This window comes from Ailuropoda melanoleuca, chromosome 7 (genome assembly GCF_002007445.2).
Source record: "Ailuropoda melanoleuca isolate Jingjing chromosome 7, ASM200744v2, whole genome shotgun sequence".
Classification (NCBI taxonomy): domain Eukaryota; kingdom Metazoa; phylum Chordata; class Mammalia; order Carnivora; family Ursidae; genus Ailuropoda; species Ailuropoda melanoleuca.
Genome location: NC_048224.1, coordinates 80,354,608 through 80,370,812, shown reverse-complemented (window position 1 = coordinate 80,370,812; position 16,205 = coordinate 80,354,608). Strand labels below are relative to the sequence as shown.

General features: G+C 38.9%; 1 protein-coding gene across 2 annotated transcripts in view; it reads right to left on the bottom strand.

The window, feature by feature from the left end:
* Window positions 1-79: 79 nt before the first annotated feature.
* Window positions 80-16,205, bottom strand: part of NEK5 (NIMA related kinase 5) — a 56,817-nt gene continuing 40,691 nt past the window's right edge. The window contains exons 20-22 of one of the 2 annotated variants that reach the window (XM_034665102.1): window positions 13,502-13,630; window positions 7,660-7,765; window positions 80-1,410 (exon numbers count right to left, since the gene is read on the bottom strand). In XM_034665102.1, coding sequence (XP_034520993.1) covers window positions 1,380-1,410; window positions 7,660-7,765; window positions 13,502-13,630 — 266 coding nt within the window. In that variant the 3' untranslated portion in view covers window positions 80-1,379. Of the gene's footprint in view, window positions 1,411-1,672; window positions 2,073-7,659; window positions 7,766-13,501; window positions 13,631-16,205 lie in introns of those variants that run through there. The other variant, XM_034665101.1, reaches the window with a different exon arrangement.

Sequence of the window (16,205 nt, the reverse complement as noted above, 5' to 3'; positions counted from 1 at the left end):
CTTAAACATTGACCTTAGACATTCATTCTCCGCCGCCGCACCCTGCCCCCCCCCCCCCCCCCCCCCCCGCATATAACTGAATGGTCTTTGGATCTCTGGGATTTTCAGGAACCATGTTTCATTTTCTATGCATTCAAATACTGCTTAGATTTGTTGAGCACACCAACAGATTCAGTATGTCTGAACCACATAATGTTCTGAAAGTAAATTAAACATGTGTACACTGACCACTAAAAGACTCCTAGAATTAATGATGCTCCAATCTCTCGGGGTCATGTGTTAACCAAGGTTGACATTGACACAGTGGTGAGAGATTTTTAAATATTCTCAGCCTCATGATGTGACCATGCTGAGCACTCCTGAAAGGAGTAGATTATAACCCAATACACCAAGTTGAAGGAACAGTACCTCCAACATCACCAGGAAAATACAGGCATAGAAGATACATCGTGTGGAATGCATCCCACAGTTAGGGGACTCCTGATACTTTCCCCACATTTAATAAAATTATATCAAATGTAAACACTAAGCAGACCTTAGAAATAATCTGACCAACCCTTCCTCATCTTTGTTTTCTTAGCTCAGCCGTGGACCAATGTGCAATTTTAGTTGTATTTTACAGAGCATATATTTTAGGCAGAATTCTACCACTTAGAAATGTAACCTCTCCGTCCTTCATAGCAACAACACAATAAATCAACAAATGTCCGTTAAGCCCCAGGCACATGTTCAATACTGGGATTGTTATAATGTGGCACTCCGCTAAGCACCTTATGTAGAAAGACCAGCATAAGATACAAGGAGCAGGTAGAGTCCCTGCCTTTAAGAAGTTTATAATCTACACGTTTGAAGCTATTAGAAATTAATTCAGTAAAACATAGTAAAATGATTACTTGGTGCATAATTAACGTGACATGCCTTGACCCTCTCTTTGCTCTCCGTTAACCTACTCCCTTAAGTGTCAACATCTATTCAAAAACGTGTATTCAACAGAAGTGAAGAAGTTTCAAAGTTGCGGTTTTCTAAAATGGTGGATTCATATTCTAAGTGAACTAGTTTGTACACTGTATTAGTTTTCTATCCTTGTCTTAACAAATTATCAAACTTAGTTAAAAGAACACACATTTATTATCTTACAGTTCTGTAGGTTAGAAGTCTAAAGTGGATTTCATAAAGCTGAAATCAAGATGTCAGCAGGACTGTGTTCCTTCTGCAGGCTTCTGGGGAAAGTCCATTGTCTGGCCTTTCCCAGCTTCTAGAGGCTGCCTGCATTCCTTGGCTTGTGGCCCCTTCCTCTGTCTTCAAAGCCAGCAGCACCAGGCTGAGCCCCTCTTATGCTGACATCATCTGGTTCTCTCTTCTGCCTCCCTCTTCTATTGTTAAACAGCCCTGTGATTACATTGGGTCCACCTGGATAATAAAATAAAAAAAAAAAGACCTTTCCCTATTTGAAGGTCAGCTGATTAGCAACCTTAATTGTACCTGCAACTTTAATTCCCTTTTGCCATGTAACAATCAATATATTCACATTGTTGGGTGTACTGGGGGGAGGGTGGCAGGAAGAGAGAGACATTACTCTGTCTGCCTACCACATATATTGTCCAAAAGATTTCTTGATAGAAATTTTAAAGTAAAATATTAATTTCTACACTCAAATTGGTCAGTCTCAAGGTCTAAATTGGGATAAAAATTAATAAATCCCTGGGATTGCTAGAAAACTCTTACAAAATGAATGTTTATGACTTGTGCCCAAACAGATACTACAGTTAATAGATACTAACTAATCACTAATGGAAAAGTACAATAATCACACTTGTATATTTTGATGGGTTGTTGATGTTTCTTGGTTTTCATCAGCAATGCATACTTTGTCATTAGCTTGAGCAGAAATATTCTCTAAGCCTTCATTTAATTCTGCACATTTCTGTGTGCTTATCCCTGCTCCTCTGAACTCAGCACCCTTAGCGAAACCAGGAGTCTCTTCTCTTTTTTCTTCCTCTTTGGAAGTAGCAGGTTTTTCCAGGGATTCTACTGCTTCATCTCTCAACTCATCTTCAGATTCTTCAAAATTTCTGGAAATAAGAGGTAAAAATCAACTCTATGATATCAAAAGAATGAAAAATACATATGAAAAGTAGTTTCCCTTCTCACTTCTCACCCCCACTCAAGCAATATAATTGTTGCATTTTCACCCAGGTAATGAATTATTTATTATATCAGCCTGGCTTTCCAGACTGATTAAAAAAAAAAAGCCGATATTAGGGTAATCAGTGTTCTGTTTAGTTGTATTCAACAACCTTTATTATATTTATTAATGCCCATCTACTCTTATAATTAAAAGGAGAGGAAGAGAGAAGAGAAAAAAAGAATAAAACAGCTGCCAAATAGTGAGCCCTTATCACACACCAGTGACTGCCCTGAAGCACTTTACACATGACTGTATTTCAACTAATACAACAGTTTGAGGTAGACATTCTCACAATCAATTATAAAGAAGCTGAGCCTCAGGTTAATAAAACTTGCCCAAGGTCTCACAGATACTGATTATTAGGACTAGGAATTGAAGTTGTATCGAAGACCTCAACATGGATATTCTTAGAAGGGAAGCTGGCAGGAGACCAGAAAAACCATCTCAATGATCCCCAGTATTTACATGGCCAGTAAAGAGGCTGAGGAAGATCTGGTAAGAGCCAAGAATGTGTTCATTATGGACGTCAAGGAGGCAGAGAATTTCCAGATAGGGAGCAGCCAAATAAGAGGAAGACAGAACTGACAGTTGGACCTGGCAATTTCAAGGTAATAGATGACCTTTGCAAGAACATTTCAGTGTGCTATGTGGCAGGAGCCATCATGCAGTTGATTAGGAAAGCAGCAGGACGTAAGCAAGTGGTGACAAGGAGCTTAAACTCCTTTGAGGGGAGCCTGGCTCTGAGAGGACAGGGTTAACTTGAGAAGATGAGGGCAATGATTTTTCTGTGTTTCTCAAGAAGGGACAGATTTTAGCATATGTATATGTGTTGAGAGAAAGTAGGTAAAAGAGAGATGTTAAAAATATAGGAGGACAGTAATAGGAACACATTCTCTGAGAAAGGCTGGGATTCAGAGCACCTGTGCCAGAATATGCTTTCAGCAGGAAGGGAAACAGGTTTTTGTCTGAGAAGGAAGACAGGGAAAGAGAAGGCAATGAGGACTCATGTGGATAGAGAGAAGTTATGGAACTAGACAAGACCATTCCACTTACAAACCACATACTATCATTGTGAAGGAGGCATGGTCACACGACAAGAGTGAGGTAGATGGGGGTGAGCATGCAGGGTGGAGGGTTTGGAAGGAAGCAAACCAGGCATAGGATTGCCAGATACCACAGAGGACCTCACTAAAATTGGAGATCATAAATTTGGGGTGGACCAGCAATCAGAGCTCCCATTTGTTAAGCTATCATTCCTGAGGTACATGCTTACATGAGATCATCCCTTTGTCTTCATTCCTCTGTAGTTTAAAGTATGATGTGTCTAGGGGTGAATTTATTTTCATCGTTCCTGCTTAGTTATTGTTTTACTTCCCAGATACCACAATTTGTGGCTTTCAATGATTGCAAAAAGTTCACAGCTATAATTGCTTTGAATATTTGCTTTTCTCCAATTCTCTTCTTCTGGAACTCCTTGTAGATGTATGTTGGACCTTCATGATGCTTAACTCCTCTTTCACACTGAATGTCATTTTTTTACTTCAGATCTATCTTGCAGTTATTAATTCCCTCAATAACTGTACCTATTCTGTTTTTTTTAAACAGTTTTTTTTTTTAAAGATTTTATTTATTCATTTGACAGAGATAGAGACAGCCAGCGAGAGAGGGANGTCATTTTTTTACTTCAGATCTATCTTGCAGTTATTAATTCCCTCAATAACTGTACCTATTCTGTTTTTTTTTTAAACAGTTTTTTTTTAAAGATTTTATTTATTCATTTGACAGAGATGGAGACAGCCAGCGAGAGAGGGAACACAAGCAGGGGGAGTGGGAGAGGAAGAAGCAGGCTCACAGCGGAGGAGCCTGATGTGGGGCTCGATCCCATAACGCTGGGATCACGCCCTGAGCTGAAGGCAGACGCTTAACCGCTGTGCCACCCAGGCACCCCGTACCTATTCTGTTTTTAAACTGTCATTTGATTTCTATTAGTAGATTTTTTTCACTTCTTTAAGTTCTGTTTGGTTAATTACCAGATCTTCCTGCTCCTTTCNACCTATTCTGTTTTTAAACTGTCATTTCATTTCTATTAGTAGATTTTTTTCACTTCTTTAAGTTCTGTTTGGTTAATTACCAGATCTTCCTGCTCCTTTCTGATAGATCTGCTTTTTTCTTATGTTTCCATTCCTTACTTTGATTAAATAATTTTCAATGTACAATTTTAATTATATAAATATTAAGTATTCACAGGATAATTATATTATCTGAAGTTCTTTTAGGCCTAATTCAGCTATTTGTTGTGCTTGCTATCTCTCATAGTGGATTCTATTTTTAGTTGTAAACTAATGTTCAGCAGTGCCTTAATGAGAAAATTCAGTGTAGCCTGGATTGAGGTTATATCCCTCCAGGATGTTTCATATTTATTTCTTCTAGAGATCCCAGAGTATTATGATTTCTTACTATCAATTTTAATGTTGGTTTATCAATATACATGTTTCCAGACCATCCAAGTATTGTAAATTCAATCTCTAAACCCAAGTGAAGGCAAATCTATGGTATAAATTTCTCAGGAAGAATTCTTCTCCTAGAAATTGGGCCAAAACAGACACCATATTACTGAGACTTTTTTTTCCAGACCACCCTGGCACTGAAGTGTAGCTCTTCAGTGGCTCCAGCAGGCAAGAATGGAGGGGCACACTGAACAAAATAACACTTGTTAGATATGCAGGAGGTGCACAGAGACGGAAAGGGAAGGCAGAAAATTTAAAAACAAAACACAAAACTTCCAGAACAAAATGATCCTGTAAATTAAAATTCCAAAACACGTGAATAAATCTAATGGTAAGAGAAGGATAGGCAAAAAGAAAATTCTTTTTAAGTTGGACCAAAAACTAAGTCTAGATGGAATTACTTTTATAGAGGATTTTGATAACACTCTTCAAGTAAGTATGCTCAAAAAGGTAAATTAAAGAACAGCATTCATTTTAAAATGTCTTCAAATTAGGGCTAATAATTATGCAATAGTGAAACAAGAACATATAAAAATATGAACAAACAAATATAACTCTTAAACAGGGGATATATAATCATTTAAATTAAAAACTTAAGAGATGATACCCAGATGATTTGAAAATAGTATTCAAGAACTCACCTAGAATAGAACAAAGAGATGAATAAAAAAATATGAAAGTACAACTAGGTGTTACTCGGGATTGACTGAGAAACTCCAAAACATAACTATTTGGAGGACCAAAATGGACAGAATAAGCAAAGCAACACTTGGAAAAGTAATAGATAAAAATTTTCCAGAACTAAAAATAGTCATGGGTTCTCAGAAGAAAGTGAGCCAAGCAGGATAAAAAAGAAGTCCAGACCCAGACATACATACAACAGTGAAACTTAAGAACATAAAGATAAAGAGAACATTATGGATGTGATGGGGGGAAAGTCAGCATATCTATAGAGGGAAAACAATTAGATAGCGTTGGAACAAAAGGAACACAGACAATCCTAATTGAAAAGAGACTGCGGGACTCAAAAATTCTACTGGCAGGAAGCAGGCTGAGAAAATTCTCTCCTCCCTTCCTTCTTTCCCTCCTTTATTTGCTAGGCAGGTTGATTCTAATGTTCATATGGAAAAATAAACAAGCAAGACTAGATAGAAAAATACTGAAAAAGGAAGGCATTTAAGGGAACTAGTGCTCCAAAATAATAATTCATATTATAAACAACATGTTTATAATATAATAATTACACTAGAAAGCATAAGAATTGGATGCGAGTACATATAGAAATGTAGTGTATCATAGAAATGGCATTTCAAATTGGTAGCAAAAATGAAGATTTTCAACAAATGGTGTCGGAATAAGTAAGGAATTATTTGGAAAAAAGTAAAGTTGGAGCCACACTTTGCAGTGTAATATGAGTAAAATTCAAGAGAAATAAATTATTTAAATAAAAATTAAATCATAAAAGTACTAAAAAAATCCTGATATATTTCTTCAACATGGGACAAGCCAATTAAATAAAATCAAAAGGCCAACAAAACACTGGGGAAAATATTCTAGAGTCATATTATAGATAAAAGATCAATTTCCCTAAAAAGCAAAAGTTTCCCCAAATCAATACAAGGTTAGTAGCCTAATTTTTTAATGGCTAAGGCTGTAAATAAATTGTACCCAATAAGGTTCTTAAGCATATGGAAAGACAACCATACTCAAAAAAGAAATGCTAATTAAAACCAACCTGAAACGTCATTTTGAACCTATCAATTGTGCAGTGATCCATGTTTGGTAACACACTAAGCAAGAAAATGTGCAAGGAGACAGGCACTTCCGTACTCTGTCAGTGGAAGTGTTCATAGGTATAACTTATGTGAAAGACAACTTGACAATATCCAATTACAAATGTACAAGTATTAGGTTTGACCTAATACTTGGCTCTCCTGGGAATTTAAGCTGCATGTATATGACTATTTGTATATTATGATAGGTATTCAGACTACAGTGGTAAGTGAAAAAAGGAAGTTGCAGGATAGCATGTATGCTATGAGACTGTTTCTATAAAAAAAGAAAAAGAATACACACATACACAAGATCTACATACTGGCTTACAGTTTGATGGAATTCCTTGGGAGACATGTGCACAAGAGGCATATTCAATTGGTTGACTCTGGGAAGGGGAATTGTGTGGTTGAGATAAAGAGGTAGCAAGAAGACTATGAAAAGAATGTAACTTCTGAATTTGGCCATGTGAGTATATTACCTATTTAAAAAGTAAATTTTAAAATTCAAAGGACTCCAAATTTTAGAACTAACAAAAGATTTCAGTAAGGTTACAAGATACAATATCAATAGTGTTCTGTATGCTAGCAGCAGCCACATCGAAACACAGTGAAAGAAAAACAACCCCATCAATAAGGACAACAGCAACAACAACCAAGTTAAGTGGTAACTCTATTGTGAATAAAAGTATAAAAATGCTGAAGGATATTTTAAGAAAAGACATGAAGAGAAGCAGAGCTATACCATATTCATGGATGTTCAAATTTATGGTCATAAAGATGTCAAATCCTATAAACTAATCAACAAATGTAATGTCATTCTCAAAATCCCAACAAAGTTTTTCATGATACTCTACAAGAAAATGTAAAGATGTACGTGGTAAGTAAAGGGCAACAACAACAGCTAAGATAATTTTGAAATAAAAGATATGGAGACTAGAAGCAGGTATGGGACTAGCCCTACCAGACACCAAAAGGTAGGGTAAAGGCACAGTAACTTAGGACAGAATATCATTCATGCGGCTATAGGAAACAATGCCATTGGGAAAGAACAGAGAGCTCAGAAACAAGCCCTTGTGTGAGTAAAAGGTGGTCTCCTCAGCTAGGTCTGAGACTATTGTCCATATCTCAGCAACAGCATTTTAACTTTCGACCAGTGCTTCATTCAGGTATCTGGACAAGACCTACTTACGTATCATCATCGTCAGATCTTGGTTGTTCCTCATTTACTTCAATGCCAGAGGCCATTTCCATATTCCTCTCATCTTGTTTAGGAAGCCCTTGTTCTAGTGTTCCCACTGTCGAAGAAATAACAGAGAGATTAAAGCCTCCCAGTGCATATACATGATGCGGGGTATTTACCTCAAAGCCTGTACTGGACATCAACCATGAAGGTAAAGCTTTCAAACTGTTTCCATTAAAACAGAGAATATGTCAGCTTTTTTCCTACATAACTTCAGCCTTGGTGCAGTCAAGAGCAATGCGGAGACAGATTTTCTTAAAATCTCAAAAACTAAAAGAGTTCACAAAAGAATTAAAAATGCTGGCTTCTGAAGTTGGCTTTTAAACTGTGTCTACATAGTCTGTGTCTAACCTACTTTTGACTCCCACGTTGGGAATTTTGCTACACATGTCTATATTAGTTAGCTTTTCCAGAATAAACCACCACATAACTTAGTGGTTTAAAATAGTATCCATTTTTTTAGGTCCCTGTTCTGCTGTTTAGGCAGTCTGGGCTGGGCTCAGCTGGCTGGCTCTTCTGGTCTCGGCTGGACCTGGTCATCCATGTGCAGTCACTTGCCAGGCCAAATGGAGGGTGGCTGGCCTGCTATGGCCTCTCTTGGGATGGCTTGTCTCTCTTTTCCATGTGGTCTCTCATTTTCCAGCAGGCCAACTGGAGCTAGTTGAGAGGTAGACAGTTCCCCCCCCCCAAAAAAGCTCCTTGTATACTCAGATTTGGCACACCACCACTCACGCACACAAATCACAAAGGCTAGTTGAGAACCAAGGGCAGGGAAAAAAGCAATTTAATGCTGGAGGAGCTGGCCAAGTCATATTGCAGAGGTAGGGATACAGGGAAGAGTGAAGGACTATGCTCATTTTGGTAACCTACCACAAGCTGCCTCTCCCACATGCACTCTGCAGCCGTCTGGTTCCGAGGGGACTGAACTGTGTTTCACGTTAGTCTCCAGGAAAAAAAACCAAAAAAACGAAACCCTACCCACTGCTAACAAGTGGGATTAGAAATAGGAACTTTTCTCCAAAGGTGAAATTAAAAACAAAGTGTGGGTATTTTTTGTTTGTTTTTTGGTAAACTGACTATTCATGGACATACCTACAAGTAGAAATTTTACCACGCTGTACTTAAATATTTACCTATTTTTAATCAATATGTGTCTTCCCAAATCATAGCCTGTATTATTTCCTACAGTGTATTATAAAATGAATGAATTGATTGACATATCTCATCTATGAGGTAGTCTGGCTAATTAATAGCAGCCTGAGTATTCCACTTGGTGTGGGAATCATAGTTTTTGTTTTCTTGTTTTTTGGAAGACAATTTTAGGAGGCTTTTATTTTTTGTTGAACAGGATAGAAGAAAGAATGAATAGCTAACAACAGAAATGTAAATCAGCTGTTATCTGGATATGCATCTATGATGTTACCAAGGCAACTATGTGGCCTGAAAACTTATACAAGAAAAATGGAGGTTACCTTCCCACCAAGGATCCCCTTGGAGTGGTTAAACTGTAAACAAAATTACTGACCTGAATTAATTATGCACACATAAAAAAAATACTTGTCCTTATCTCAAGAGTGTAGCTTTTACTAGTAAAAGTCATTGAAAAGGATTTTACAAAGTCTTGCAATTTTAAACTTAAAGTTAGGATAAATTAAATAGGTAGTTGATAAAGTTTCACTTTTCAATGGAATGCAGGGCTCGAAGCATGAAAGCAATTTATTTTCAGGGAGTTGGAAGTTTAAGCTAAACAGTGATGAAGGACATATGAATAATGCTTAAATGTATGACTAATAGCTAATCCTTAAAAGCCTTTATAAACTGTGTCTATTATATTTACAGTCAAAGTTATTAAAACTTACACAAGCAGGAAGTCTTTGTGAAGATTCTACACAGTCATAAGAATTATTTTTCACATTATAATTTCCCTATCCAACTTGATGGCAATATGAATATTGGTAATCACATGCCTCTGCATAAAGTAATACTAAAAAGGTGCTACAGTTTTATGTTCATTCATAAAGACGATGGACACCTGCTAAGTTCTAGGCACTAGGGAGAGAGAGGGAGACGAAGCAGGGTGGTAAGACAAAGTTCTCGTAAGCTTACGATCTAGAGGGGAAGAAAGATAATAAGAATCAGAAATTAAAGTGAACTTAATTTTTATGATCAGAGAATCACAGTGTCTCGTGGGGTATTAAGCGGTGAACCCAAACCTAGAGGCATGCAGAAGAAACATGCTCAGATCTTTCTCAATCATTTAAAACAGTGGCTCCCCATCAGTGGAACACAGGCAATAGTTTCAAATCCAGGCTTTTCATAGCAATTCCTAAAAATTCAAATAAACTTACTACTGCATCTTTTTAGGACATGAATTTAAATGATAAATACAGTGATGAAATGTTACTATTTCATGCATTTAACAAATATTTGAGCGTGAATGAATTTAAACATGAGACTGAATACGAAATTGTCAGAAGCAGCTACCGGAAAAGGCACGGAGAGAGTAGACAAACTTGAGGACTTCCTACAATTTTTTGGATTAAAGAGAAGCATATTAATATAGTTACAGGGTCTTCCACTCACTCATGCAAAAGAGCACTTAAGAACTGACATCATTCCAGACCCCTTTACAAAGCCCCATCCGGTAGTACAGGGAAAAGCAAGGAGAGAAGGGTAACCGCCCTTCACCACCTCACCACCCACAATGACACATAGTGACAGAAATGGTAGGAGGTTCATCAGAGGGAAGTCTTGCAGGAGGAATTATCCTGGCAAAAGGAGGCAGGCATTCTAGCCGAGGGAGGAATATCTGCCGGTGGAGAGACACTAGCAAGCCCAGCATTGCGACGGGCCACGCCAGTCTTCAGGGTGCTCATAGTCTGCAAAGAGACGGATTTTATCCTGAGGGTAAGAAGGCATGTTTTGCAGGATTTTAAGCTGAAAAGAGGTTTGGTCCATTTTAGGAGGATTATCTGGCAGGTGTGCAAAGGGTAGAGCTAAAATAAGAAAAGATGGCCAGGGACAGGAAGTCAAGAGGCCATCCCCAGGTAGAGGCAGAGCACAGCTGGAGTGGGGGAGGGGTGCCAGCACCCTAGCACATTGTAAAAGAAAACATCTGCCCTCCGCTTTGAATGCACATTTGGAGGCAAATTCCTGTTTCCAATCTCCCTTGACAGATAAATTTCTCATATATGCCCGATGTAAAACCATCCATGTAAAAATACAGCGAGTTCATGAATGAATTAATTTGGCATGACAGACTAAATGAAGACTTTTCTATGACTCTCTCCAAGAATCACAGGAACAGATCCAAGAAGAAACTTCATAGCCACCAAGTGTGTCCCCACCCCAGTGTCTTGAAAGGTGAGTGCCAACCTTCATACCTGGCCTGGGGTCCCAGCCCCTGGCTTCCAGGCCAGACCAGGTCAGCCCAAAGCTTCCTCCTCACGGCCTCCAGCCCCATCCTCAGGGACAAGGATTTTATCCCAGGACAGAAGGGAAGGGAGGAAACAGACAATACACAGCTTTTTCTAATTTGAAGGTACTGGAAAGAGAGTTTCAAGTGCAGTTTCTCCCTTTCTCCCCCTCTCTCCTCTTAACTTTTAAGCAACAGCGTGATAATTGATAGAAGTCATAAGACTGAAGGATTTCGAAGACCTTCCTGTACTCAGGGACTCTGGCCCCCTCTCCCGCTCCTAGATTTCAGTCAAACCGGTTTGCTCAGTATCTGCCACAGGCCTGTGTATCTGCAGGCCCTCCCCACCTGGTACATTCATTCTTCTGTACATTCTTGCAAGACGCAACTTTGCAAAGATTTCACAAAGATGGTGAAGTTGAGGCTCCACGAGCCGGCAGACTCACTCTTGGGCAATCATCGGGTACTTCTCTTACATTATCCTCGGGGGGTACATATTTTTGTATTGTTCTTTAACTTCGTAAGTATTTATAAGCCTCCATTACCCCTAGTTTGTGTCTCTGCCTCCTTGTCGTCTCAATCTTGAGTCCCTCAGCACGCACCTGTGCAGGCGCCCCTGGCTCTCGACCCGCCGGCCTACGGCGGCCCTCCTTGTAGCACTGCACGCCTGCACACGTCCAGAGACAAATCCCCCTGTGACATGAATTCCCTCAAAATTTTGAAAAGGATGGTTGGCCTCCCATAAAGTAAACACAAGCATCATCTTGCTAAAAATCAGAGACAAAACAACAACAACAGCAACAAAAAACCCACCTCCCCAAAGCCAAGAAACTATATGGTGATGGATTTCCATTGCCTCTCGAAGTGTACTTTGAGTCTGCTGAATAGCTGTCAGAAACAGGCTATCAGGTAGAGCTGAGCAGTACCCGCTCACCATCTACAAAGCCACTTGCCCTACTTAGTTTCATCACTTGTCAACTGATGCCATTACAGAAAATTACCCCACTCTTCTCGGAAGCTCAAGTCTTTTGTTCGTGGCATTTGGAACAGGCTCAGACAAAGCGAATGAGCTTGTGAAGAGGCTGAGCCCTTTCCAGCTCTCTCTCCAGGCTGAAGGTATTTTTATCCCCTCTCCGCATTTACACAGTCTCTGACAAAATTCCTCAGGGGACTGGTTATGTTTTTAAAAATAAATTGCCTACCCCGTTCGCCTTCGTGGGCAGAAAACGAGCTACTTGTTAGACGTGCTGCTGCCAAAGCGCTCATGAAAGCCCCTGGCGCTTCGAGCCGCCACCGTCTCCTATTTCCTGGACCACCTTTGGTCACCTGAAGAGGAGACTGAAAATAAAAATGCTTCATCTGACTTTTTATGAAATCACAGGACGTGCGAACCTTGTCGGTAACCTAATCCCACCCCTCGTGTTACCAGCAAGAAAACGGAGATAGAGAAAATTTAGTGACTTAGGTCACATGGCTGATGGGTATGAAAGTCACTTGCTTTGTAAACTCTTTGGTGTGTTAAATTTTCTATTCTACTTGCTAATTTTAAACTGGTCTTATTGTCTCATTGGCTTAGAATGGATTAAATTGTTATGTTTGCAAGCCCTTTCTTGCAAGTTTGAGGACTTCGGTGTTTTGTAATGATATAAACGTAAGTCAGTTCACACACTTACAAATGTCAGTGATATACTTACATATTTCAATTTATAAAATGGGTATAAATTTTAGCTCTCCCCCAGCTCCATGTCATCAAGAGAAACATAGGAAATAAGTAATAAAAATCCTTACCACCTGTAAAAATAATACCCAGATGTTGCTGTGAACTTCTCTCATGCAAAGACTATGCTGGAAGCTCAAATGTAAACTGAGGAATTTAGGTTGGAAATATCATCATATTCTAAACACTCCTAACATTTAAGTAGCACATTGGCTTACGAAGCAATTTTATATATTTTTGCGCTGCTAACTCTAAACTTGTGGGATAGCTATTATCTTAATTAGGATTTTATTGGTGGAAATAACCAACCCCTCCAAGAAATTCCAAGGAAGTAATTGGGCTAGCATGGAAGGCAAGTCAAGCCAACTGTCTTTCCTTAAACAATCTCCCACAACCACAAGGAAAGTGGGATTCTAGATCTTTCCTCCTTTATATTCTCATATCTGGAGTGCTCAGTGGTCTAGGATACTTAACAGGCAAATTTCTCAGGAGGTGAGGGAGATACCAAAACATTATCTTTGAAAGATATTTGATACAAAATCTATAGGGATTGTACTAAAGAGCGAACTATGGCGGCAGGGTGCGTGCCAGCAACACAGCTGCATCTGAGGCCTTGTCTCCCCCTGCTGGCAACTTAGACTGAATGCGTGTAGACTCACCCTCAGGCACAGTGGAGCAGGGGGAGGTGATGTCACCCGCTGCCATCATCTCCAGCAGAGTCTGAGGCGCTTGCGTATCCCTCTGTCTCCTGTTCTCTGCAGCAGCACCAGTTCCTTGAACGAACAACTCTGCGTATGAGAAAAAAAACTCATTAATTTAAAAGCAAAGTGCAACTAACTGCACCAAACAGTTCTCAGGAGATTCGGAGGCCGTCCATCTGTGGTTAAAACAGAGAAATTACCACCTCATTTGAACGTAGATTGTTACAGACTGAATGCTTGTGTCCAACCTCTCCCCTCCCCCAATTCCTATGTTGAAACCTAAGGCCCAAAGTGATATTGGGAGGTGGTGGGGTTTTGGGGGGGGTGGTTGGTGATGAGGTCATGAGGGTGGAACCCTCGGGAATGGGCTTAGTGCTCTTATAAAAGAGATCCCACAGAGCTCCTCAGCCTTTCTGCTAAGCAGGGACATCACGAAAACATGGCAGCAGACACCCTGCCCCTCACCAGACACCAAATCTGTCAGCACCACCAGCATCTCCAGAACTGTGAAAAATAAATGTTTGTTGTTTATAGGCCGCAGAGTTAATGGCATTTTGTTATAGCAGACCAAATGGACGAAGACATAGATCATAAATTACAAACTGAAATTATAAACAGGCTTAGAAATTGTTTCATTTTTATTATTAACATTTGAGTGACTAGGTAATATATCTAAATGTAAACAAATATTAGTGACAAGAATGGACACATTCCTTGAGGCACCTCAGCATTTTACTTCAGTCAGTTTCCATAGAAATGCAATCATTATTTTTTAAAGATTTATTTATTTATTTGAGAGACAGAGTGAGAGTGGGGGGGTTGGGAGGTGGCAGAGGGAGAGGGAGAGAGAAACCCAAACAGACTCTACAATGAGTGCAGGGCTAGATCTCACGACCCTGAGGTCAGACCCGAGCCAGGAAACTAAGAGTCGGCCACTCAACTGACTGCCACTGAGACACCCCCAGTTCTGTTATCTTAATTTTAAAAATCTTTTTATTTATTATAATGTTTCATTATAGGAAATATGAAAATCAGATAAGTAGAAGAAAAAAATCAGATAAGTAGAAGAAAAAAAATCTCACCATCTAGAGATTATTAAAATTTCAAAAATTTCCCCTTGAATATAGTTTCTTTGTTTTGAAACAAAAATGGGCCTCACCTCATGCATAACTTTCATAACTTGCTTTTTTTCAATGAGCAACATTATCATACCCAGTTTATCAGCCACTGTTCTATATAACCCTTTTAAAGCAAATACAGTATTGTTTCACAAATGTATTATAATTTAATTCTTATGGTTGGACGTTTAGTTTGCTAGCAATTTCTCACTGTTATAAATAATACCGTAATGAAATCATTGCAGCTAAATGTTTGTGGACATTCATGATTATTTACCCTAGATAAACTATTGAAGGTGACAATTCTAGGAGCTAGTATTATTTGTGTCACCAAAGCTTTTCACTGCTAAAGTGGAATCTATTACTAATTTACTCATGATTGTGTTCCATGCATTTCGAATAGCTGGTTCTTCCCTATCCAAAAAACAAAAAAACAAAAACCCCCGCAAAAACAAACTCACCTATATTTTCTTTTACTTCATTTTCTTTTTTTTTAAAGTTTTTATTTAAATTTCAGTTAACGTACAGTGTAATACTAGTTTCAGGTGTGCAATACAGTGATTCAGCAGTTACACACCCAGTGCTCATCACAAGTGCCCTCCTTAATCTGCATCCCCTATTTCACCCATCCCCCACCCCTCCCCTCTGGTAACCGGCAGTGTGTTCTCTATAGTTTCTTGCTTCTGTTTCTTGATTTGCTTCTCTCTCTCTCTTTCTGTCCCCTTTGCTCATTTGTTTTGTTTCTTAAGTTCCACAAATGAGTGAAATCATATGGTATTTGTCTTTCTCGGACTTATTTCACTTAGCATAATACTGTCAAGCTCCACCCATGTCATTGCAAATGGCACGATTTCATTCTTTTTGATAGCTGATATTCTTCTGTATATATATAAATATACCACATCTTCATCCATTCATCCTTCTATGGACACTTGGGCTGTTTCCATAGTTTAGCGATTGTGGATAATGCTGTTACAAACACTGGGGTGCCTGTCTCCCTTCAAATTAATATTTTTGTATTCTTTGGGTAAATACCTAGTAGTCTGATTGCTGGATCATAGGGTAGCTCTATTTTTAACTTCTTGAGGAAACTCCATACTGTTTTCCAGAGTGTTTGCCCCAGTTTGCATTCCCACCAATAGTGCAAGAGGGTTCCCCTTTCTCCGCATCCTCGCCAACACCTGTTGTTTCTCATGTTCTAGGTTTTAGCCATTCTGACAGGTATGAGGTGACATCTCATTGTGGTTTTGATTTGCATTTTCTGATGATCAGTGATGTTGAGCATCTTTTCATCTGTCTCTTGGCCATTGTCTGTCTGCTTTGGAAAAATGTCTATTCATGTCTTCTGCTCACTTTTTAATTGAATTTTTCATTTTTTTTAGGTGTTGAGTTTTGTAAGTTCTTTATATATTTTGGAAACTAACCCTTTATCAGATAGGTCATCTCCTCCCATTCCATAGATTGCCTTTTGGTTTTGATTGTTCTTTTACTTCATTTTCTAACATATAACTTCATTTTTTTAATGTGTAAACTCTTTGGTTTTT